The sequence below is a fragment of the Lathamus discolor genome, chromosome 3 (assembly GCF_037157495.1).
Source record: "Lathamus discolor isolate bLatDis1 chromosome 3, bLatDis1.hap1, whole genome shotgun sequence".
In the NCBI taxonomy this organism is placed as follows: domain Eukaryota; kingdom Metazoa; phylum Chordata; class Aves; order Psittaciformes; family Psittacidae; genus Lathamus; species Lathamus discolor.
Genome location: NC_088886.1, coordinates 11,291,109 through 11,315,669, shown reverse-complemented (window position 1 = coordinate 11,315,669; position 24,561 = coordinate 11,291,109). Strand labels below are relative to the sequence as shown.

Sequence of the window (24,561 nt, the reverse complement as noted above, 5' to 3'; positions counted from 1 at the left end):
TGGGGAAGAACAACCCCATGTACCAGTACAGGTTGGGGGTTGACCTGCTGGAAAGTAGCGAAGGGGAAAGGGACCTGGGGGTCCTGGTGGATAGGAGGATGACCATGAGCCAGCAATGTGCTCTTGTGGCCAAGAAGGCAAATGGCATCTTAGGGTGCATTAGAAAGGGAGTGGTTAGTAGGTCAAGAGAGGTTCTCCTCCCCCTCTACTCAGCCTTGGTGAGGCCGCATCTGGAATATTGCGTCCAGTTCTGGGCCCCTCTGTTCAAGAAGGACAGGGAATTGCTTGAAGGAGTCCAGCGCAGAGCCACAAAGATGATTAAGGGAGTGGAACATCTCCCTTATGAGGAGAGGCTGAGGGAGCTGGGTCTCTTTAGCTTGCAAAAGAGGAGACTGAGGGGTGACCTCATCAATGTTTACAAATATGTAAAGGGTAGGTGTCAGGATGATGGAGCTAGGCTTTTTTCAGTGATATCCAGTGATAGGACAAGGGGCAATGGGTGTAAACTGGAACATAGGAAGTTCCACGTTAACATCAGGAAGAACTTCTTTACTGTAAGAGTGACAGAGCACTGGAACAGGTTGCCCAGGGGGGTTGTGGAGTCTCCTACATTGGAGATACTCAAGGCCCGCCTGGACAAGTTCCTGTGTGATGTACTGTAGGTTACCCTGCTCTTGCAGGGGGGTTGGACTAGATGATCTTTTTAGGTCCCTTCCAACCCTTGGGATTCTGTGATTCTGTGATTCTGTGATTTGTGATCTCAGCTTTGTGCAAGCATCAGGGCAGTGGTTGCTAATCTGACAGAGATGAGGTCTTGGAAGGAATAAAGTGTGCAGTGACCAGCAGGTATCTGACTAGCAAATTAAATAGTAGTTTATAAAGCACAGTAGCTGGACTTCCACTGAACTCTCCACCACCTTCTGCTCCGTATGTATGGCAGTGAGGTGAGCACAGAGAGCTGAGACTTTGACCTCCTCACAAAAGAATTAGATGTAAGCTCTGTGTTTTTGTTGAAACATACAGTATTATTTGGGGGACAAATCACTAATGCCAGTTGTGCATAGGGCTACTTCCTGCTGATTGACTGGATACTTCCTACAGAAGCAGACATGTAAATGAAGTTCTCTCATCAGATTCATATTTGTGTCTTCTGAAACAAGCAGCTATTTTGTCATAGGTAACCCTACTTTTAGTCTGTAGTTTAGGTAGTAACATGTTGACTATTAAAATGTTGCTGAATACAGCTGGAAGTGTTCATTAAAGTTATAGCTGATGAAGACCGTAAATCATTCTGGGGAGTAGGGAATGTTCAATACTTGACTGCATAGGAGGAATTTCATATTTTTATATTGTTAGAAAAGCAGAAGATAGCAGAAACTGTGATTGTGCGAACAAACGGATCTTATTATTGCATGAAGGCGTGGAAATTCCATTTTAAAATACCAGTTGTAATTGTGATAACGTGGGATGGCAAGTAAGTGGGTTTCAAAATTAAAACCATGTGAAGTCTGATTTTGTGCGTGCTAATTAAAAACTTGCATTTCCTTACGCTGCAGAGTCTATGGGTGAATCTTTAAAGGTTTGGGTATGTTACCAGTTTTGGAAGATGTGGCTATAAGAAGATAGAAGATAAGCCTGGACGCTACATTAGTTCAAGAACTTCACTTGTGTTTGTTTGAAGGAACTGGGTTTGAGGAATGAGTAGGAGCAAGCTCTGGACAGACAGTTGAATGTGTTAGCATGAGTTGAATGATAAAGCTTGAAAGTAAGAACAAGGAATTTGGATCTGATAATGCAGAACAGTGAAGAATAAGGCCTTTGCAAAGTAAACAGTATTGTAAGCAAACTGCAGAAGAGCTTCCTTGAATGTATTTAATTATTACGAGCATTAACATTTATGAGCATAACAGACTTACCTTCGTCACAGCTTTAAGGTATCTCTGGTATGAAAACTAAAATGCATGTGCTATATAATTCTGTGTGTTTTCCTGATAGATTCAGGACACTTCCTTCACAGTGGCATTCAAACCTGGTAGTCCTGATAGGTTTTTCACTAGTAAACTCCATTTGGAATAATTCACATGTATCTGTGTAAAGAACAGCAAATATTTGTGATAAATTCTGTACTAAAGTTATATTTAATATATAGTGCATATTACTTGAACACTGTCAGCATCTTGCTCTGAAGAAACTTCTGCATATTAAACACAGTCAGCATAAGTGAATCCCATTTTGGAGTGGACTCATTGGCTCAACGGAGATTTTCATACTTGAAAGAAAATTTGAATACCCTTCTGTGTAACCTGGGGCTTGTCACTGTAGGAAATATGAATTCATAAAACTTGCCTTGTGATAATTGTTAGGCACTAGACTGTCAGTTTGAATGATTGCAGTTCTCATTATCTTCAGATGCTGCGTGTTATTTTTTTTGTCTATGAATATGTTGAATTGATTTTTGGCACATGCAGTCAGTTCTGTTCCTGACAGCAGCACTATTGTAGGTATAAAGTGAGAAACTGCTGTAGTGTGCATGGAAAATGAGCTTTTCCGCTTGGGGAGCTGTGGAGAATTTAAGATAAAATATAAAGAATTATTCAGACTGTCTTGATCACAGAGTGTCACTGAGTGAGGCTTTGTTCTATCAGAGTGTTGTTCTTTGGTTCTTGCTGACCTCCATATAAAACCATTCTGATGTAGACAATAAAAATTCTGGTTTTTCATTAAAATAGTCAAAAATTGGTTGGCTTATTTTGGTGATTTTCAGCAGGTATTTCCATAGAAAGGCACTGTGAGATGTCTGTATTTTAATATGGCTGCCTTCTGTGTCTGTAACACTTCTGGGAACTGTTTCCTAGGATGTGAAAAAGAGAAGGATCAGTCTTTAAACATGAAATAGTTTGTTTGCCTAAGTTCCAAACTACTTTTTCCTGTAAAAATGCAAACTGTTTTGAGCTTTGGGACATGTATAAAAATCCCTTTGACTAAACAAAAGCTTTGAGGATGCTGTAGGAATCAGTAGCATAATCCTCCATGTTTGGCTGCCAGTTTTTGTTTGGTATGTTTTCCTGTTCTGTATCGTTTTGGTTTGTTGAAGCTATGCAACATGCCTTTCCAGCCATCTAAACAGCTTCAGCTCCAGAGACGCAGCGATGGCTCATTTTACCACTTGGAGGAAAACAGGCATACAGTGGTTTGTGTGCTTCGCCTCTGAATAGCTGCAGCTCAGAATCTTCCCTAAGAGTTAGTCTAGAGGTTTTATTACATTGAGATTACTATAGAGGGGGAGAGGTGAAATCTTTTGGCAGAGGTAAGTGTAGCCTTGTAAGTGAAACATGGTATTAAAGCCTGAGACTTACGCAACAATCCTGATAATCTGAAGTTTGATGAACTGAGATACAGAGAGGATAAGTAATTTAGTCATTCAGCAGAACTGGGAGTAAAGCATAGCTCACAGACTTGCTGTAAAGCTCAGTTTATGAATGCTGGCAAATGTTTGAAGCTCAAATGGATAATGTTATGAAATAACTTCTTGCAGTTGCTGTATATAGTGTGCCTGTGTCATTCTCTTGTTTCCGATTGTGTTAAAGAGAGTTAGATTTTAATGTTAATTGTTCAAAAGCCAGAGAGTAAATACCTTGATCTCTTACCTGGCTTTGCTATGTTACTATTGCTGACCTGAGCATTTTTGCAGGAGTTGGGAGTTTTAAACTGTTCCCCTGGTGGGAACTGCAGAGTCCTTGTGCTGTAAGAACACGAGGTATGAAGTCAGAATAACCATTACGCTTGCAAGCTTGATTTAGAATCGATATCTGTAGTTCTTTCCTCTGTGAACAGACTAGGATAAATAATGGCCAGGCTGTTTAGGTGAGGAGAATTCTTGTACTGTGGCATTTTGGATTGATCAGACTTTTCTTTGCTGAAAGCAGTTGTGGCCAACTACGTGTGCATAGTGCAAGCTCTGCTGAGAGGGTGCCTTATGTGTTCAAACCAAACCAGCTTACCTAAGCTGTTTTATTAGCAAATAGTATGGAACAAGTGACTGAGGTGCTTCTTATTTTTGTTATTTAATGCAGTGACCATGTTTCTATTAAAAAATTAAATATCCTGCGTACATTACAAATATAAAATGCTGTCATACTGAGACAATAGAGTGAGTATGCACAAACATGTAACTTTTGAATCTAAAGTTATTGGCAAGGGAGAAATGTTTATAATAGAGGATTCAAAGATGTGCAGGGTTTCAGATCTGTCAAAAGGATGTGAAATGTAATTAACCTAAAATAACCTTTAAAATACTTTCTGAGCCTGACAAATTAAATGAGCTGTTGAGATAACTTAATGAAAGAGTTTAATTTTGTACCTTAAATAAGACCCTATTAAAATCCTCGTGATTTTGTTTTGTGATGGAATCCACTGAGACTTCACATTTTCACAGTGACCTCATGGTTCAGTAGTATTGTTGATATATTCAGTGAATATTTGAGAGATAAGGTCTAGGTTAATGGCAGCATTTGTTCCTTAAGTGCTTGAAGCCACAAAGCTCTAATTGAAGATATGAATGTTCAAACTTCATTATTTTAATATGGTCACACAGTATAGTGACGATAGAAGTAGTTACGTGATGAAATCTTGTGGCAGGGTTCATTATTTGCCCATGAAAAAAGATCATGTGAAACTAGGATTTAAAATTCTCAGCCTTGCAGTTTAAATAACAAGTGAAACTTAAGGTCCAGCATGGTGTCTGTATTTGTCTTCACTCAAAATTAAACAGAAGGATTGCATACCTTTTGATTAGAGAATACTGTGTTGATTTGTTTATGCAAATAAAGTTACAGTGCATACACTGATTATTTTTGCACAAAGTCTTCTAGTTACTTTGTTACAGATTCGTTTCAAGTAGTTAAGTCTGCAGAGGTACTTTTGGCGATTTTACAGCTCCAATTTCCTAAATATCGGTAATCGAACTAATTTAATGGATGAGCTGTTGCCAAGGAAAATACACAGCATGTTTATCGCAGTGTCAAGAATCCAAAGGTTGAAGACAAAGGTCAAAATGTTCATTGCTGCTTGCATTTCATCAGTGGTGCTAACCTTGGTTGCTTCTTCGCAGCTCTGCATACTGTGCTGCCCCTACTGTAAGCTTTTATGATGCCTCCGGCCTGTTCTTATGTTCCTAAGCTCTCTTCTTCCTCCTCTGTTCTCCCAGAACTATCTTTTTCTCTGTGTCTTCTCCTACCACCACAGAACAGGACCTCCCCCCCCCCCCCCCCCAGTGATGAGTTATTGTTTGATGATAGCTGGAAAAGTGGTGAATTCAGACTGCTTTGTGCACAAATACACTTCTGCTGTGACCTCCTTATTCCTTCTCCACTGTAGATTCTCTGGGCTGTGGACTACTGGTCTGGGGATCAGTAATGTGAAAACTAGAGTTCTGCCTTCTGTTACAGTTTTAGTGTTGCTGAAAATGCGCATGGCTCAGTTACAGTACAGTTACTAGTTTTGGTACAACCTTTATTTCTGCAGTATCTCCTTGTTAAATGGACGGTGCTCTCAATCTTTTTGATCCACAAGCTCTTTGACTCTGCTCAAATGACAGTATGCAATGTAAAATTAAGTTTGTGGGTATTATTAAATCTATTGATAACTATTTGTTTGGTTTTAGGTAAGTTTTGCCTTAAAATTAATTTATGAAATGATTTCTTTCAAAATAAAGGAAAATGTAGGGTGTTATGAATTTAAAACACATGCATTTCTTATCAAAGAAATCTTATTAGAGCGAAATAGGCTAATGAAGTACTCAGAAGTTTGGCAAGAGGAAATGAGGATTTTGAAAGAAGAGAGGAACAATTTTTAATATTGCATGCATGCGCAACTGTCTGAATTGAGAGGAAAAGTACCATGTCAGCACTGTCACATTATATTGATCAGGCATCAGCATCAATCTCGATTAAATAGGCAGCTATGTAAAGTGGTATGACATCTATGTAAAGACGATGACATCTGTTTATTTTCTGTATGATTACGTGCCTGTTGACATGTTTATTTTCTTGACATAATTTAAATACTGTGTTTAAAATGTTGCTGACTGAGAAATATTTAAATTATACCAGACATAGGGAAGAAAATCGTTCCTGCTATGCCTGATATGAACATGTATGAATACCTGGTAATATCTACAGACAAACCAGCTGATTTATGTATCAACTTAATTCCAAGAGAGCACTCTAGTAAGTTCAATGGAATGCCTATATATATATGCTAAAAATTATTTAGAAATCAATTATATATAGATTAAATTTAAAGATATAATTGCAGCAAATCTTTGTATAAATGAGTGGTGTTGAAGATCTTGGGAGACCTTGTTCCTTGTGCATTATTGTCTGTGGTATCAGCTTCCCTGAGAAACTGTCAAGAATGGATTGAAACCTGTGGGTTCTTGGCCATTAAACTTGCCTCTGCAGTGATGTGAGAGATATCCCTTACCATTCTAATTGCTGGACTCCTCTGTTTTTCCATAAGCAAAAGGTAAACTGCTGCTCTTCCCCCTGGCGTACTATAAATTGCAATAATTTCGAGAGAAAGATATTGTGGTGCCTACTTCTTTAATGAAGTACCTCAGTGGTACATCCCTTCCATCTGCTATCTGATTTTTCTTTTGTCCCATTATTAACAAGGCTTTTATCATCAAATTTTGCCTGCCTTGTATGAAATCTCCATTTGAGGATAGTCATGGACAACCATTAGTAATTCTTAGCTGCATTTTAACTTGCACAGCAGGAAACTTCTCTAGGAGTTTGGGGTTCAGAAGTAGGTCATCACAGTTTCACATTCTGGAGCAAGCAGTGAAAGATTGGTTAAACTCCATTTTGTGTTAGGTAAAATGGATAAAGTTGGTTTAACTCCATTATACCTAAGCTTCATAATTGAGCTTATGCTTTCTGTTACAAGCTTTTGTCCTGTGTTGAATCCCTCAGTTCAGTAGTGGAAAGTGTCTAATAGTGTTCACTACCCATAAGTATAATTACTGCATTTTCTACTACATGTTTTAGAGATAATCACTTTAATCCCATAAAATGCTCAAATTCTGATACGGCTATGCTGAGGGCTGTCTCATTGAATGCAGTTCTGCGTCCCAGTATTATGTTTCTTAAAATGTATGGGAAAGGTTTACAGAGGTTGGAGTTGTGGCTGGGCAGTGGTGCATGGTTGAAGACCCTCTTGCCACTCCCATTTGAAACAGACAACCCATCAGTGAGCAGCATAGGCCACCAAAGTGTTGAAAGTTGGATCTAATTAAGCAGTAGTAATGTGGGGTCCATATTACCCACTGTATGATAGGGATTGGTGATGGTGACTGCCGTGTGGTGAGGAAGATGGTGCACTGCAGAATGAAATGGTAATGGAAGACTTAGTGTGGCATGTGTCCAGTCCACATCTGAGACATGATGAGAGTAGACTTCCCATGTTCAGTGACTGTTTCATAGATCCAAGCTCTAGCAAAAAGCCCATGGGAGGGCAAGTAACATTGCTTTTATCCTTAGCAGTTCTCAGTTCTGGTTTAAAATGTACATCAAAAAGCCACCCTAAAGGCTGAAACTAGGATATATATCTATGCAGAGCTAAAAATAATTAAAACCCCACTAAAGTTGCTTTCGGTTTCAAAAAGATGAACTGATTTACAAAGAGGAAGCTTGTTGAAAAGCAAGGAACATCAGCTAAGAGACCTGCATCTTTAGTGTCTCCATGGAACTGACTTAAGGATGTCTTCTGCAAAGCAGACAAATGGAGTGTTCCCCCCTCCTACTCCTGAATAAGAATAAAGAATGGTTTAAAGGAAAGTTGAGTGGTTAAAAACAGAATAAAAGAGGTTGTTAATTCAGTGAGTAAAAGGAGGTAATGTCACAGCTTTAAAATTATTCAAAGATGAAGCATGTGACCTACTGTTTGTGCTGTGCAGCAAATTGCTTAAAATAGTTTGAGTAGCTGAGGGTTGGAAACTGGCAAATGTGGTACCAATATTTTAAAAAAGGGATCCAGAAGAGATCTGTGGATTTACAGAATTGCAGATGTTCCCTCCATGCTATAGTTGCCTGAAACCTAATTCCTACGAATGTGATTTACCATTTGGTTGTGTTAACACAGTATTTCAATAGAGCAGCCTTACCAAATCATTCAGATAACCCTGGCAGTGCTGTTACAGTATGATTGTCATCAGTGGTTTTGTATTTGTTTCCAGGTCATCAGTTAAAATCACAGAAGGTTTGGATTGGAAAGGACCTTAAAGCCCATCCAGTTCCAGCTCCCTGCCATGGGCAGGGACATCTCCCGCTAGACCAGGTTGCTCCAAGCCCCATCCAACCTGGCCTTGAACACTGCCAGGGATGGAGCAGCCGCAGGTTCTCTGGGCAACCTGTGCCAATGTCTCATCACCCTTGTAGTAAAGAACTGCTTCCTGGTACCTAATGTTATGTGCATCACTGTTCTGTTGACATGGAATGGTCAAATTCAGTAGCAATTCTTCTGACAGCTACTTTGAAAAATTCAATTGATTGGCAGGTTCGTAACCCAGGTGGTTTTGCTGTTTCTTAGAGATATATTTTCTAAAAATGTAGTTTGCGGCCAAGTTAAAAGCTCTGAACACAATTCCAAGTCTGATGCCTTTGTGTTTACTTTATCAGCAGAGGCAGTAATTTGGACACCCTGACCTTCACCTCCTCCACCCAAAAGCACTGAAGAACTCTGCTCAGAAATTGCAGTGATTTACTTGCGACCTTATTTTTTCATGAAAATCTCAGCAACCGATGTTACTTCACTTTTTCTGTGGAAAAGCTGACACAGGATTAAAATAATTATTTTGCCTAGGATTGATACCATCCTAGCTGCTCCTGGGTAATAAACTTCCTGGATAATCTGCTTACTCCTTGACTCTTACTTGCCTGGGCTTTTTTTGACTTTTCCTCTGCTTCCTGTTGCAAAAGAAGCTTTGAAGGCGGTACTGAGAAGGAAAGGGGGCTGCTAGCGTGGGGAAGTTCAGGAGCGCAGGACGAAGGGTACAGTAAACTGATAACACTGATGTCTGGTAACTTTGAGGTATATTTAGAATTGTGCTGCTGTTGTGTTTGTGTTTTGTCCGTTGCAGCTCACACTTTTCATTTGATTGCTTTCTACTTCAGTGACTTCAAAAGGAAACCTTAGGAGACAGGAGTTTCTTCAGCTTCTTTACCTATTCTGCAAAGAGCTTCTCCTTCCCTTGAATTCCCCCTTGACTGAACAGATTTGTGTTGGGCTATGAGGTCATTCTGTCAATACAGGCTTGTTTATGCCACAGCTTTCCAATTTCAGAAGTCTCCTTTCAATATTGAAACATCCACCTTATGCATCAGCAGTTTATTTTTCAGCATGAGCTGTGAATTGCTGCTGGTGATTGCTAGTATTTATTTCTTCTGTGAAGATCTAATGTTTTGGTAGAATTGAATTCTCTATTTTCTCATGTCGTTTCCTGCATTAATCAGTTTCTTTCTGGGTCCTGTCAGACTCAGTAGGATACCAGTCTTCTGAGAAGCTTCTTTTGTTGATGCGTTTAGAAAAGGCTCTATTTCTTTCATGGAATGAATTTTCTCTAGGGATGCTGCCAAGACTCAGAAGACCAAGAAATCTTATGGCTTTGTATTTGAGTGTAATCAAACTGGCAATCATCATCATTTTGTCTTTCTAGAGCTGGAATAGACTTGTAGATGAATATGTATTTTTGGCATTGGCTTTAACCAGAATTGAAAGTAATGGTGTAAATGACCACGATTGCCAGAAACATTGAGCAGTTGTAGGGAATCAAAGTTCCTGCAATTGTTTCTTCTTTCCTGGTGACTTCCAAGCCAATGGCCAATTTCATCCCAGCTTGGAAAGAAGAAATGTCAAAAATAATTGTTACTGCAATTTCGTAAGAATTGGAGCCGAGTAGGAGGCACCCCCTCACATTCTCTCCAAGAGAGACAGTTCATTGTTCATTGTGGCTTGGCAGCTCTGGTGCCACTCAAGTATGACAGCTCTCGATTAGCTGCGGGAGATGCTGTCTCCAGTTGGGTGGAGGTAACACATGAGAACCAGGGTTATGTCTGTGAGGACTGCGGAGGGAGCAAGATGACAAAAAGACAAACTTGGGTCTGTAGGAAACTGGATATCTTTAATTCTGTTGCTTGTGGGGCAGCTGGTTTATTTTGCAGTACTCAAAGAATCTGACACCCTTCGGCTTCCGGAACCAGCAATGTTAGTGACCTAACTCTGGGCAAGATTGGAGGGAGAGCTTTTGAAATGCTTCTTGTCATGGTTCCTTGTTGTCAGTTTGGCATATCACTTTTACTGTGTAAGGAATGGTGGGATGCTACCCCAGCAAACTGAAGATCATTTGACGTGTGCTGCCTTCGCAGTGTTCTGTGCTTGTCCCAGGCTGAGACTGCTCTGAAAGGGCAGCACAAGGAAGTGATGGGTGCCTTCTCTGCACTGTAAATCTGACCTTTCTGAAAGAGGGGAGGGAACCTTCACGTTTTGGTTCTGTGTGTTGGAACAGAGCATACTTGTGGCATCATCTGCAGTTCATTTCTTTGCTTTTCACTCCTAAAGACATTAAAAAAATTAGTATTCTACAAGCTTGAAAGAGAGACTATTATCTAATTGGCTTTTGGTTAGGAGGATACTGATTTCTAGGTCAATGTAAAACAAATGAGCATTTAAATTGAAGAGGAGCAGCTGTTCCAAAGCCCCTTTCCACAGTGCTTGGTTTTGTTAAGGATAATTATGTCTAATTTTAAATTATGATAGCTTTGAGTATTGAGCTTTGCCTTGTTACATCCAGTAGCTCATTCTCCTTCATCAATAAGAATGTTCCATCATGGAGCTAGGTTTCTGATTGAATTTATTTTTCTGGGCCTTTTGAATTGTGAAGAGAAATGCAGCTTTTAAAGATGGGGTTTTCAACACTTTCATGCCAGTGTTGCCATACTCCCATTTTATTTTTTGAGAACTCAAAACAGATACACTGTTGTCTCATACTGGTGGGAAAATACGTATTTATATAAATATGTAAGATTTTTGTTCATATTTTCAGCTTGAAAATGGAAACAATTAGACTCTAGTGCTGAAAAATCCAAGAAAGCTCTTGTCAGCCCTTGGAAGGACACATATGCTAAAGATGTCGTGTGGATCACATAGTGCTTGTTTCAATTAACACATTGATATTCTCTGTTGGTTCTTGAGACAGAAACCCAGGTGACAATTTAAATGATGCATGAAAATCATATTTCGATGTTTTTCTGGTAAGCTTAGATTTATTCCTTTTTTAAAGCAAAACCCCAAAGATTTCAACTGCTAAGCTCAATATTACATTAGTAATTCAGTAGGCTGCCTGAACTGTTTAAAGAACGTATATTGCAAATATATCGCTGCTGCAATGAAGCACATTTGTTGTTATGAAGTGTTTGTTGCTAGACTTGGCAGTGTTGTAGCGTCATGCATAGGAATTGTGTGCTTGAATTTGGAATAAAATGTATCTATAACTATCAAGAGAAAATACATATCTTTTGCATTTGAATTTGAAATCCCAGCATTTTTTTTACCTGCTAATTTTATGGGAAAAGGTTGTCTAAAGGTGCCTTTTAAAATAATGAATGTCACACTTTTCCACTGAGAAATAGTATTTGAGGCTTTAAGTCAACATCTCTCAGAGTCTTTTGTTTCTTCTACCCAGACTAAATGTAATAGGTTCTGTTAAACAAAACCAAAAAGGTTTGAGAGATTGCCAAATTATTACAATGCACCTGTGGGTTTTGGAGGAAAAATAACTTTCCTATTAAAAAGGCAAACCATAAAGCCAAAGAGGAGAACTCATAAAAATAGGAAGTCTGACACAGATCCTGGAGGAGAGGAAGAATAAAAAAGAAAGTTTGTCACTGCGCTGTAAGTCCTTGAGAGCCTGAATGAATTTATTCTTGCTCTTTTCTTCTTCTGATTTGGTGGATGAATGTTGGGAAAAGGGATCTCTATTAAAAACAGCCCGCTTTGAAATGTCTAGCATTTTAAGTTGCGAGAAATGAATAGCAAAATTTTGTCTGAGACCAGAAAAGGAAGAACAAAATCTGTCAGAATCCATTGGCGAAAAACGCTGCTTTGAGATGTCTCCTTAGATATCAATGTAAGCTTAGTCGCATATAGACAAGTTGAGTAGAGGAGAGTAAAACTCTCTAGCTCAAATATTTTGGCTTATCATCTGCAAGTGTTAATTTCGAAGGCAGTGTTTGAATGTATATCATGTTGGTCTTAAGCAGGCAAAATAGTGCCATTTTTGGAGACTTGTCCAAGCACTTCAATGTCAGCTGGAAACCATGGTAAAATTCAGGGTATATTGAAATGAATTGCACGTGGGTTAAGTTAGGAAAATATATTCAGTGCTGTAGCATAATAATTAAAGAAAAATCAGTTGTTAACTTTCATGTTTTTTTCCCAGTGAGGATGTCTGACTTTCTAATTCATTATTTCTAAATGTTCCCTACTGCAGCAGAAGAGGTTCCTCGTTTTGCAAAGTGCCGAGTGCTTGTTCTGAAGAGCTGACTGTCCAAAATGACAAATATCCTATAGATAGAGCTGAGAGGGAAAATACAGTGAAATACAGTATGGCATAGTCTCATACCTCTGCAGTTTTCAAGAAAACCTCTCTAACTCTGTAAAGGGAGTGCTGTCTCTAAGTAAAAATAGTCCAGCTTGTACTTCAAGGTTAAATCTGGCTTCATTGATGAAGGAAGAATTGGAAGCAGAAAAGTTTGGGAAGAGTTTGGAGAAAAGGCACGTGTGTATGGGAACCACTGCTGCTGTGGTGAGGCTGCAGGCAGAGCACTGCTAGCCAGGTTTGTGGAAGAGGAATGGTGGAGGAGATCCTATGTATAGTATAATTTTGGGGTATTTCTCAGTGTGTGCTTGGATGAGATGAGATCCGTCTGTGAGTTGTAGCTTTTATTGAAACAGTTTCTGTGGCAAAATAGCTTCTGGGCTAACCGGGTTCATGATGACTTCTGTGGAATTCTTGAAGCTATAGGTTTTGTTGCTTCTATAAACTTTTCAGTATATACCAATACCTTTCATTAGAGAAACACACAAGGGTTGGTACTGGGACTTGAGCTTTGCTTCTGTTGCCATTCTGCTTGGAGGCATTCCCTGCTGATGCTCAAGTCCTAATGTGTAGTGTGATGGTTGTCTTACAATAAAGTAAGAGAATCCTGATTTTGGTAGTCATCTAAATGTTTACTAAACAGACATGAAGTTTCTTCCAGTTTAAATTCGCAGCATATATTGAAAGAGACTGCCTGTTGAAAAGAGTGTCTCTTTTAAAAACGGTATTTGAAACGTAGCATCAGAGAAGCTAGTTTCCATTCTGTTCTAATGCCAGTTTAACTCCAGAACAAGAATGTTTGTATAGTGAATTCAGCATCTTCTGTAAATACTAAAGTTTAATTTGAGGATTCCTTTCCAAAGATGTTAGCTTTTGGACGGGCATGAGCCAAGGAACTTGTTTCTGCCTGGAAGCTGGTGTCTCTTCTGAGTACACCTTCTCTGGTGCAGTATGAAAGCAGTCGGTCTGTAGATGAATGAACTCTTTCCTCCACCCTTGTCGACAGCAGATTTACATTTGTATGGAAGATTAGTGGGTGTGCCGCCTCTCATAATGCATTGAATGTGGGGGATGGGGCAGCCTGGCCCAGGAGCCTAAACCTAACAAACTGGAAAAGGAAAATGCACTGCGGAAGCCGGATTATTGCGTAAACCTTGAGGATTTTAGACTTCTTGTCAGCATTTCTTCTCCCTGGGACCATGCCTCATAAGCAGAGCTTGTGGTTCAGAATGAGCTCTCATTGGGGTTCGTTGTTAATGTAGGGCTTTGCTCCAAAGGAATCAAGATTCCGTTATCAAAGGGAATCTTGTAAATAGGCAAGAAATCCGGAAGAAATTCAGACAAGCTGTCAGGCGAGTTTCCTTAGCTTGACTGCCAAGTTACCTCATCAGCCTGCCTTGTTTCAGTAGTCTGTTAGTTTATCTCGAAGGGACGCGTTTTTAAATCTCCAGATAAACATAGCTTGATCCAAATAAATAAAACCCCTCCAAACACTTAAGTTTCAGACTGACAGCGCAACATTTGGCTCATTTGGCTTGCAGAGACAAATGTTACCAAAGGCTTAAAAAAAAAAATTCCCCTGAAATTGTCAGCTGATGATCTTTTGAAAAGTGATCTTTTTTCCCAGCAGACAACATGTTATGTAAGGAAATGTTGTATCTTTAAGGTTTGCCACGGCTTGTTCCTTTGCCTTTAGTTGTGACTTAATACAGTAAGAAATACAATGAATTCTGAATAATGAAAAATGTGATTTTTGAACCTCAGTGTTTTAGATCAGCTGGTCAGAAAAGTTCCTTGATAATAAAAACATGCAATAAAACCCATTGCATCCAGTTGCAGACAGTTAAAAAGCTGTTGGGCTTTTTAATCTGATTTTTGGGTGGGAGTACTAGTCACTGGATCATCCTTTACACCATGCCTCCCATGCTGGGGTCCCAGTTCTGTGGTTCAGCTTTCTGCTGTTTCTGTGATCAATACTAAATATCACAAGTGGCTTAATACCTTTTCTAACTTGTCAATGTAAGTGGACTTAGACCTCTAGTGTTAACGAGTTTGCGTGTGAGAGAGATGTGCAGATACTGGATTCACTTAACCTATGCTAGAGAGTACACTATTTTGTGTATCCACAATGTAATGGTTTGATTGCTAAAATAACTTTTAATGGCTTTGCTTTTTTGGTAGAGGTAGGTTTCCATTCTGATGCAGTGGTTTAGATCACAAAAGACAGCAGGATGCAGTGCCAAAAATCTGAACAGACTATGAAGTCATAGCAGAATGAATGTCTTTCTTCTTCATATTTTACGTAATTCTTAGTAAACTGAATGAAACGTTTTCCATGAATGTTGAGTGATTCCTGAAATAATGCTTCATTTCAATGTCAATTTAAGGTATGTAGAAAGTATTTTATGTTCAGCATAGATAGTGCAAGCAAACTAAACACAGCTCAAAGATGAGCCCTGTGATTCTACACAGATATGTCTTTGTGCCTATGTGTATGTGCACTCTAATACAGTAGATAGACTCCTTTCTTATTATCCTCCTTTGCAGTTGCTTTGGTGATTAGAAAATGTGAGTAATAGGGTTATTCACAAATTCCCAGTTACATTTTTGTAAAATGTATTGTACATAGAAACAGTCACATTACTCCATAGCGAGCCACAGTGGTCATTGCTTTCCTGTCTGTGAAATCAGTACGCCTTTGGTCATCTTCCGCTGATGCTATTTGAAAACCTGTGGGCTGCAGAATAACTGAAGGAATTGTTGCTTCGATTGTGCTGAAGTTGACAGATGGAAAAGCCTGCTCATCTTCAGGCAGTCATTGGAACTGTTCTAACCTCTCAGATTTTGCTTCTGTAAGACAGAGGAGTAATAGATTTTGGTAGCAGGCAGTGGGATGAGGTCTGAATCAGCATGGGTGAAATTCCTTGTTATCAACAGAAATGAAATGTTGACCTATATCTAAGAAGAAGGCCCTCCTAGAGACGTGGGTTTGGTTGCTGTCTGGTGTGTAAGGAGTATAATTCCAGGTATATTCTTAATATTCTTGGTTATCTTGCCATACTTGTGGTCTTTCCTGGGTTAATTAAAGGAGGTTGAGTTACTAACGTCTTCTAACTCTCATATTTTTCTACCCTGAAAACATCTCTTTGGCTCTTTGCAGTTTAACAGTATTCATCTTGAAATACAGGTAGCAGATGTGATTTCCTGTAATGATTTCATCAGTGCCATAAGCAAAGACAGTACCACTCATTTATAACTTGAGTTCCTTTGGTCTGTTCAGGGCTTACATGAACTGTTACAGCTGTAACACTATGTTGAGAATTATTTTTCAGTTTACAGTTTCACTGTTACCCCTAGTTCCTTTGTAGGGCTGATGCCTGTTAGAATGGAGGACACTGTTGTCTTCAGCGAGCATCACCTTTGTACTTTCTACCTAAATAAAACCAGAATGATTATACTGGATGAGCCCATTAGCTTATCTCTGCTAGCAGCTGATAGCAGGTGTCTGAGGCAGGGTCTCTTCCCAGAACACTTGCAGCTGTTTCTGACTCTGGATCGTCTTCAGTGTATTTTCCTCTTATAAGAGTTCTTGGCAGATTCTTCAATGCATTTGTCCAAAGGCTTTTAGCTGTGTTCATGATTTCCCCACCCTCCTCCCACCCCCAGCCTTTTACAGCAAGAACTAGCCCAACGTGACTATTGTATACAGCAGTACTTCCTTTTGTTTCTTTGGAAATTGCTCTTAGCTTCATTTAATCCATCCCAGTATTGGCAAGCTGGCGAGCTATCCTTCCCTTCTTAGCAGACTAACCGTTGCAGGAGCATATCTACTGGAAGTTCATGTCTCTTTCCATTTCTTGATGTCTTCAAATCAAGTTTGAATAGCTTTTTCAGAGAGAGAGAGCTGCAGACAAACAGGAATGGCTTGGATTATGTCCAGATGATCCCAATAGCACACTACTGTTTCTCATTTCTTATTGCTGCAGAGGAAAAACCCAGGATTTTTCCAGTTTTGTTATTAATTTGATGGAGGAACAAAAACTGAGTTTGAGCTTACTGAAGTTATTGGTGAGCAAACTTTGATCTCCCTCTTTTTATCTCCCTTCCTCTTTATTTTACCTTTTTTTAGTGGAGTGCTAAGGTAGATGCTTTAATTCTTAGAAGATTCAAATATTATATGACCTGCTTATTTTGATCTTTTTCTTCTGCTAAACAGGTATTTTATTAGGCCCTTTTAAAATGCTGCCTGCATTTGAAAACTGAGAAATCTGTTCTATGATTAGCTTTTTATATAAATGGTAAAATTCTATTTCCTATAATTCAGTTTCTTTAATATCTTTCAGTAATATATCTTAGTGAAATGTCTTATACAAATACATTCTCATCTTTCACTGGAGACTTAACCTGGAGACCTTTTAGGATATTAAAATGAATGTCTACAGGTGGCGTAATCTCTTGATGAAATGACAGATAAATTTCTGAAGTTAATATTTTGTAAGAAAAAATTTCCATGTCAGAGAGTTGCTTTTAAATCCCATTTCTCCTTAGCTTCATTCAGTTTGGTGCTAGGTATTCTTTTCCACCCTCTTTCATCATTGCACTTCTGTGGTAGATTTTTGTAGAAGGAAGAAAAAGGGAGAGTTGGGTGAGTGTTAATAGTTAAATGGGAGGGGAGAAAAGGTGGTCACCACTTTCAGGATCTTTTTGGTGGTGTTTTTTTATCTGACATTTAAATAAGGGTTGTTTGCTCAGAGGAAGGGAAAGGGAGAGGGAAGCTAGAGGAAAAAGCGTGCCTGCCTTTTTGCAGCAGCCCTGATTGGCTTCTTTACCCCAGAAACTGGGGAAGTGTGGCAGGCAGCCAATTTGAAAGCATTCTCCCCAAGAAAGCTTGAAATTTGGAAGAGAACAGATGATTCTCATGGTATTTTGAGTCTCGTGCCAGCCTCAATCAATTATAAGTCACTTGTGAAGACATTTTGAGAATTGGCAGTGTCTGAGTAATAAGGTAAATAATCCAGGAAGGATTAGCTGTATATGTGCTAATGAGAATGTTTTCACTTATGTTATAGAAATAAGTGGGGTGTATGCTATTGTTGTCAGGCTTAAACATTGTCATTTAGTGGCTGTTTTAGGAGGAAAATGCGAGTGGTATCGCATAATTGCTAAGATTCCTTGATTCCTCCTGCAGTGTATGTTGTTTAATGCTGATGGCCTTAGTCAGAAGAGGGTGATCAATGATCCAGCTAGTGCATGGTCTAATGTAAACATTCCTAAAATCTCTTATAGACTAAAATAAACTGCAGAATGCATGTAATATATCTGAGTATGCATGCCAGTGTGTTGTTTCTATGGGATTGTTTTTTAAAGTAAAAAATAGCATTTGTTTGACACTAATGTCTGATAAGCGAAGTTACAGTCTGTGGTATATTTGTCTGCGGAAGCTTATTTGATGGTAAAATACAGGAAGCAATACTGAAATCCATCATAAATATTATCACAGTGGAGGAATACGATCATTTTATGTCTCAGTCTGCTTTTAAACAGAGCTTTACCTGTATTTTAATGTTGCTGTCTCCCTTGTGACATACTAAGTTCTCATGCAGAGTTTTGTGCACAGCTGAATGTTTTCCAGTTCTGTTTGCGAAAGAAGATACTGTTCCTTTAAAATCGAGTGGTTCATTGAGTTGTTTTTACTAGCGCTGCTTTTTATATGGTACAGTATACTCCATGCAAATGAGCTGCCTGCTCAGCCTCTGTGCGGCTGCTTGCCCTCTTGGGGAGCTCACAAAGACTCTGCAGACCTAATTCAGCATTCAGTTGTTTAAAACGGCAGATGGAAGGAGGTATCGGCAAGATGAGGATTTATTAGCTACTCACAATAAAAGACCACACTCGCTCCGCAGAGGATCAGAAAAAGCCTGATGAATGGGATTGAGTTGTATCTGCTTTCAGCTGACTTTACAGTGATGTGTTTAGCTCATGTGACTCGGTCACTTAGCATGAAGATCAGCTAAAGATTTCCATGTAAATATCTATTCCTTTAAGCACCATCAACCTGTGTGCTTGCATTGAGACTTTTTTTGGTTTGCAGCTGTCATAACTGTGGGAACAGGAGCACTTCATCAAGCTGTGGTAGGCAGCCTATGGTCTGGGCTCTCGTTGTTGTTGCATTTGCACACTTCAGGATGTCTGGCTGAAATCCCCTCATAAACACAGCTCTCGATGAAGTTTGATTTCTTTTATAGCTCTTGTGAAATCTCTCAGAAGCTGAGGTTAGGTTCTTTTTAAATACAGTATATATATTCCGAAGTTACAGGCTCTTCCTGTGCTTTCATCAGGAGATGAAATCTGTTGCTTTAGCTTTCTGCTAAAAAGCTGAAGGTCATTGCGGCAGTAGGTTGTGCATTATATTTGTGATATTTCCTTCTTTCCGTTCTGATATAGAAAGGGCATGTGTAGGACAAAGGCTCCTTGACATGCTCGGTAGTTTTAAGTAATACTGGGATGAACACACCTAGATTTTTGTTTTTGGTGAAATGGTGTTTGGTATAGCTAGAAGCATTAGCATTTGTTATGTTTCAGCTCAGGCTATATGCTCATGTTTTAAAATGGGATTGGGATAACAAGCATAAAGGGGCAAAGCCTTTTTTGACCTCGCTGGGGTGGTCTGTTTGAGGGTAGCTGGAAAACAGAAACTGCAGGGCAGCCTGAAAAAGCCTCAGCTGAACTGTGCTTTTGCTTTCTTTTTTTGCCTTTTTGCTATGGGTGATGGTGAGGGAAGGGCTTGAGACAGCTCTGTCAGTGATGAATAGATGGATGAATCCTTAAATGTTCAGAACTTGCAACATGTGTTCCAGACCCTTCAGCATGTAAGAGTCGCAAGATCTCAGCAACGCGTTAAAGAATGTGCCGTGTCTGCTGCATATGGGAAGGGGACCAGCATACTTCAGAGATAGCAGAAACAAAGAATGTGTGACAGTAGCTGAAGAATCTGACAGTCGCTTGGGCATACAAAGGAGTAAAGGAATCTTTAAATATTTGGGAAAATAAAATGTCTTTTCCGTGGGGAGGTTTTTCTGTATTTTAGTGCTGTACCCTGTGTGTCCACAGGATTGATTTTTTTTCTTTTTTAGTTCGGTGTGACCGTGTGTTTTTTAGAGGAAATGTGACCTGGATTTTGTGAGCTTATTGTAAACAGTAAATGAAGGCAGCTGTTGTAGTTTACTGGTCCCTTATAACAGCTCAAGTAAATTGAAATAAAGCAAAAATATGCTTGTGTGGGATCTGAATTAAATGCCACTCTTCGGCCTTACACGGAGTCATGGATTGTTATATTTTTCTAGACTGTTGTGTGTATGAGGGGAGTGAGACATCCAACCTTGGAAAGATTTAGCAAAGTCGAACAGATTTTTCCCAATGTGACCTGCTAAATCTGCCACAAAGGAGGCAGGCAAAATTGCGTGCAGATAGTCAGGGACCGTGGCTGCAGCTCTTCATGACAGGCAAGTGAAAGACCACGTCCTATTTTTAGCAAGTGGACGGAGGGGGGGTGGGAGGGAGAGAAAAGTTTGAAAATAATGGACTTCTTTAACAGTTCGAGAGCAAAGGCAGAAGCGAGTGAGCTTTAGCAGGGATTTGTGATCAGCAGAGTCGACATATGGATGATTCAAGTATTCTTCGAAGAAGAGGGCTGCAGGTAAGTGCAACCTCAGGATCCCTTTTTTTCCCCCTTCCTGTTTGTAATGTCGACGGTCTCATAGAATTGCTGCCAGTCTTTTGAAGTAAATCAGGTTGACCGAGTACGTAGCAGTGGTGCTAGAATCTGAGCTTTTCTGTTCTCACCGGTGTGTTATGAATTAAAGGAAGGATTTTGTGTGAAGTAGTAAACCACAGTTTGTGAATATTCTTACGGAAAGAAGTGAAGTCTGAACTAGGAGGCTTACCTTGTTTTTGAAACTTCACTTCACCAGAGACTCCTAAAAATCTGTTAGGTGACTTTTCAGACTTGCCTTAGAGTGGCCATTTTAGTTGAGCATTGTTTAGAAATCGAGTATCAAAACAGAATGAATATTCTCAGTTATTTTAGAACTACGCTTCTTTATTACTTCACATGCACAGAATGGCAGTGCTGCAACGCAAGTGACATTTTATTTTCACCAACTATCAAGTTGAAATAGATGCTTCTGCAATTTGTTTTGAACTTTAACATACTCGTGAGGTTTTATTTCTGTAGTGGTGTTGTGGAAGCTTTATTCAATTGCAGTAGTATGACAACAGTTGTAATCTGCGTTAGTGTCAGTCGTGTATGATGGCTGAACTGATTCTTATGGAGTAAACCAGCTGGAAGTGAGTGAGCTCCAGAATCTTGTGTGAGCAGGGCATGAAATAGATTTTTTGCTTGAAAGCATCATATTCCTTTTTTTTTCTTTTGCATTGTAATGGGATATAGCCTATTACATACTTGCTAACATAAGTAATTGTTTATAGACCATGGACCTCGCCTATTAAACAATAGGACAGGCACGGTTAATTTAACTTCCTCTGAGGAAAACAAATGTACCATTTTAGCATACTACCATTCATACCTTACTGATGCTTTAAGGCAGTTGCAGAGCAGTTGTTGCATTCTCTGAATATGTTCTATGTCTCACCTTTTTATGTTTTGTGTAAATTTTGATTTTTTTCTTTGTGCCAGTTTATTAATATAACTAAAATAGCTTGACACATTGTGCTACGTGTACAGTGGTGACTGTGTTATGATAGTGTATTTGCTCATCATAAAATTAGCCTATTTAATTTTTGTATAGCTGAGTATATAGGTACACAGTATATAAGTAAGATTGCTTTTGGATAAATTGATACTTATTTTTAATATATTTAACTCTATATTAGTTGGAACTTCATAACCAAGAAATCTGTTTCTGACCACAGATAATCAGAATTTTTCAAGCCCTATATACTGATTGTTTAGAGCTTTCCTGAGCCCAGAATTTCTCTGGGATGTTGTATCTCTTTGACGTGAAGGGGAGTGGTTTTCGTAGTGATGCTTCAGGGCAGTACTGGAAAAGGAAGGGAGGTTGAAGGAGCCCAAATGTCTCCTAGTGTCAGCGGAAGACATGCTGGGAGTGAGAATGCATTTCCCTGATTTAACTGTGTAGTGTGGTAGACTTTGATAATTTTAGTAGTCTTGAGTATTTGCTGTCTATATGTGGTGGTGTGTCTGTACGCATTTGGGTAGGTATGTATAAATACACATGCATATATATAGGTGTAAGTAATGCCTACATAGAAAATGCTTCAGGAACTAAGAAAACATGCTAGAAGGACATCAGGAAGTAAGGCAGATGTGCAAGCCGAAAAGGAATTTAATGCTGGGCTTTTTTTCTGTTCTTGCAGTAGATTTATTTTAGAAGATGCTGTGTCTGAGGAAAGTGACTGTTTTACAGATAACAATCAGGAAAAATTAAAAAGCTGTTGGTTCATGTTGGCACTGCCAAGGCAATATGTTTTACTTCCTTATTTTTTTGGGGAGCTGGTGATAATGTTTGGAAGCAACTAATGGAAAGAAATGCTACTTTCCTAGTTCAAACTGGATGCTGATGACTTTTTAAAATGAGCATCACAGCTTAAATTAGGTCTTCTAATCCAATCTCTCCACTCAAAGCAGCACTAATTCCAAAGTTAATATCAGGTTACTGAAGGTCTCGTCTGGGCTGGTTTTGAGTATTTCTAGGTGTGGAGGTTTTCAGCCTTTCTTGGCACCTTACTTCTGGTTCTTAATCGTTTGCCCTGTGAAAATATTGTTTTCTTTATATCTTGCAATAGAAGAACACTTTCCACGACCTATTAGTTCTATTTCATTTCATATTTACAAATTGACTCCTAAAGATTGATTCAGATGAATGAACTGATTCTCTCAGCTTTATTTATTTTATTTATTTTTTCCCCATCCCCCACAGTGTTTCTTCTTTACTTTGATAACCTCTGATATTTTTTTGGCTCTTTTTAACATAGTTGCTTTAGTCTCGTACTGATGTTGCTTTGCTAAGACTTTCATCTTTTAGGGGTTTTGTCCTTTTTTGTTTTCATATCCTGCTCATTTGACCTCTTATGTAGTAGAATCCTGTTTACTTTTTGGTGATGTTTCAGTCTTCTCTCCTGCCTTTCTCCCTGTTGCTTCATTTAACTGAGTTCTCAGTATAAAGACTATGAACACACCTTATGAACACACCTCCTTCCTTTGTGTGTTACTCCTGCTGACTGACAAAGGGAAAGGTATTTTTTTGTTTGTTTTCCTTTCTCCTGTCCCTATGGAGAGCGATCTGAATTCCCAGGTGCTTTTCCAATCTCCCCACTTGTCGTTCATATCCACAGAAATCTTTCTTTCATCTTTTGCTCTGACCTTCCTGAAGTTTCTTTTACTTTGCTTTCTCTGACTATTTTGAAGGTTGGTCTATTCCTTTCCTGTTTTCAGTGGTCACGTGGTCAAGGACCTGGGTTTCATGGCTCTCAGGCTTCCTTGTGCTCATCTCTCGCTGATGGCTCACTCTTTTCAAAACCTGTTCTTTTTGCCTGGTTAAGTAAACCATTTGCCATCACCGCCTCTTCTTGTTTTTAACAAATGCATGCCTATGTTTTCCTTGTGCTTCCTGTTGACTCCATTACCTGAAATATACTTGATATCACTACTGTGATGCTTTCTCCCTCCTCTAGGAACTCTCTTCTGCTGCGATTCCTGCAGTAAATAGCCATGTAGTAGTGTAAGCAGATAACCTAAAGGAGCAGGAGTTGTTCCTACAGGCAAAGTCAGTATATTGGCACGTGGCCTGTCTATATCACCTTCCTCATTTCTTCATTCCAGTTTTGTTGCATCCCGTTTGTTGTTACAGATTTGGTCTACAAACTTGTAATAGTGAAATATATGGAAATGAAGGTCTAGGAGGGCAAAATCCAATTTTCTGTGTTTGTATAAATATATATTTATTATTAATGTTGAAACTTACCCACACACACAAAGCATGCTCAGAGGCTGATACTGCTGTGCAGTATTATTGACAGAAGGCTGAGAAAGCGCTCCTGCTAATGGAATATTCTTTTAATTTCTAGGCTTTCATTTTAGGTAATGAACTTGGACCATTGACATAAGTTACTGCCTAGGGACAAGTGCTAATGCAGGGGGTGGTGGTGGAGCTGCTTCTGCTGCATTGGGCAGAGATCTGTGTTTTTGTAGTTACTTGCCGTGATGTGAAATACATCATGATATTAGCCACAGATTTTATGAGGCTACTTAGGTTTGTTACTGTTCCCTATACACATGTGTCATTTGTCGTTGCTGGTAATTTTGTACCGATGAAAAGTGGTGGTACCCAGTTGAGTCTCTGTGAAGATGAGCTTGTATTTTGAACAACATCTTGTACCAGAAATCTATGATTTTTGCTTTTTGTACATTGCAGTAGCTGCTGTGCATGTATGCTCTTACTTTTCTCCTACACACAAGGCATTTCTACCCCCCAAATCCTTATGAGTAAGTGCAAGTGAGAAAAGTAACGGAGAGTGTGATATTCCAAGTTTAAGATGTTTGTCATAGAGTTTAAATTCTGCATTTGAGGTACTTGAGCAGTATTCAGATGTGGCTGTACGTTATCATCACCACAGTTTTCTGCATGCACATCTTCTATAGAGTGCAAGCCCCCTTTTGTTTTCTGCTGAAAATCAGTCTGAGTTCGACTAGTTAATTTACTATGTTGGACCATTTTTATGGTGGTTTCAGTGCAGATGTGAAACACAAACTGCATCACAGTACTTGAATGTGTTTATCTTGGCCAGTGTTTTCTACTGCACAGCATGTTTGGCTAAAATCTATATATCTTATATAAAGTATAAAACCCCCCAGTGGAATGATTCCT

The 24,561-nt window shown here is 39.1% G+C and overlaps 1 protein-coding gene and 1 long non-coding RNA gene across 8 annotated transcripts in view; both read left to right on the top strand.

Moving 5' to 3' along the window:
- Nucleotides 1-24,561, top strand: part of MAST2 (microtubule associated serine/threonine kinase 2) — a 203,796-nt gene that overhangs the window by 31,011 nt on the left and 148,224 nt on the right. The window contains exon 1 of one of the 7 annotated variants that reach the window (XM_065673457.1): nt 20,275-20,351. The exons of the other annotated variants lie outside the window; for them this stretch is intronic. Coding sequence (XP_065529529.1) covers nt 20,313-20,351 — 39 coding nt within the window. The 5' untranslated portion in view covers nt 20,275-20,312. Of the gene's footprint in view, nt 1-20,274; nt 20,352-24,561 lie in introns of those variants that run through there. 7 annotated transcript variants of the gene reach the window in all.
- Nucleotides 18,496-19,785, top strand: LOC136011537 (uncharacterized). The gene is made up of 2 exons (XR_010611416.1): nt 18,496-18,679; nt 19,513-19,785. It is a non-coding gene; the product is annotated as an uncharacterized LOC136011537 (long non-coding RNA).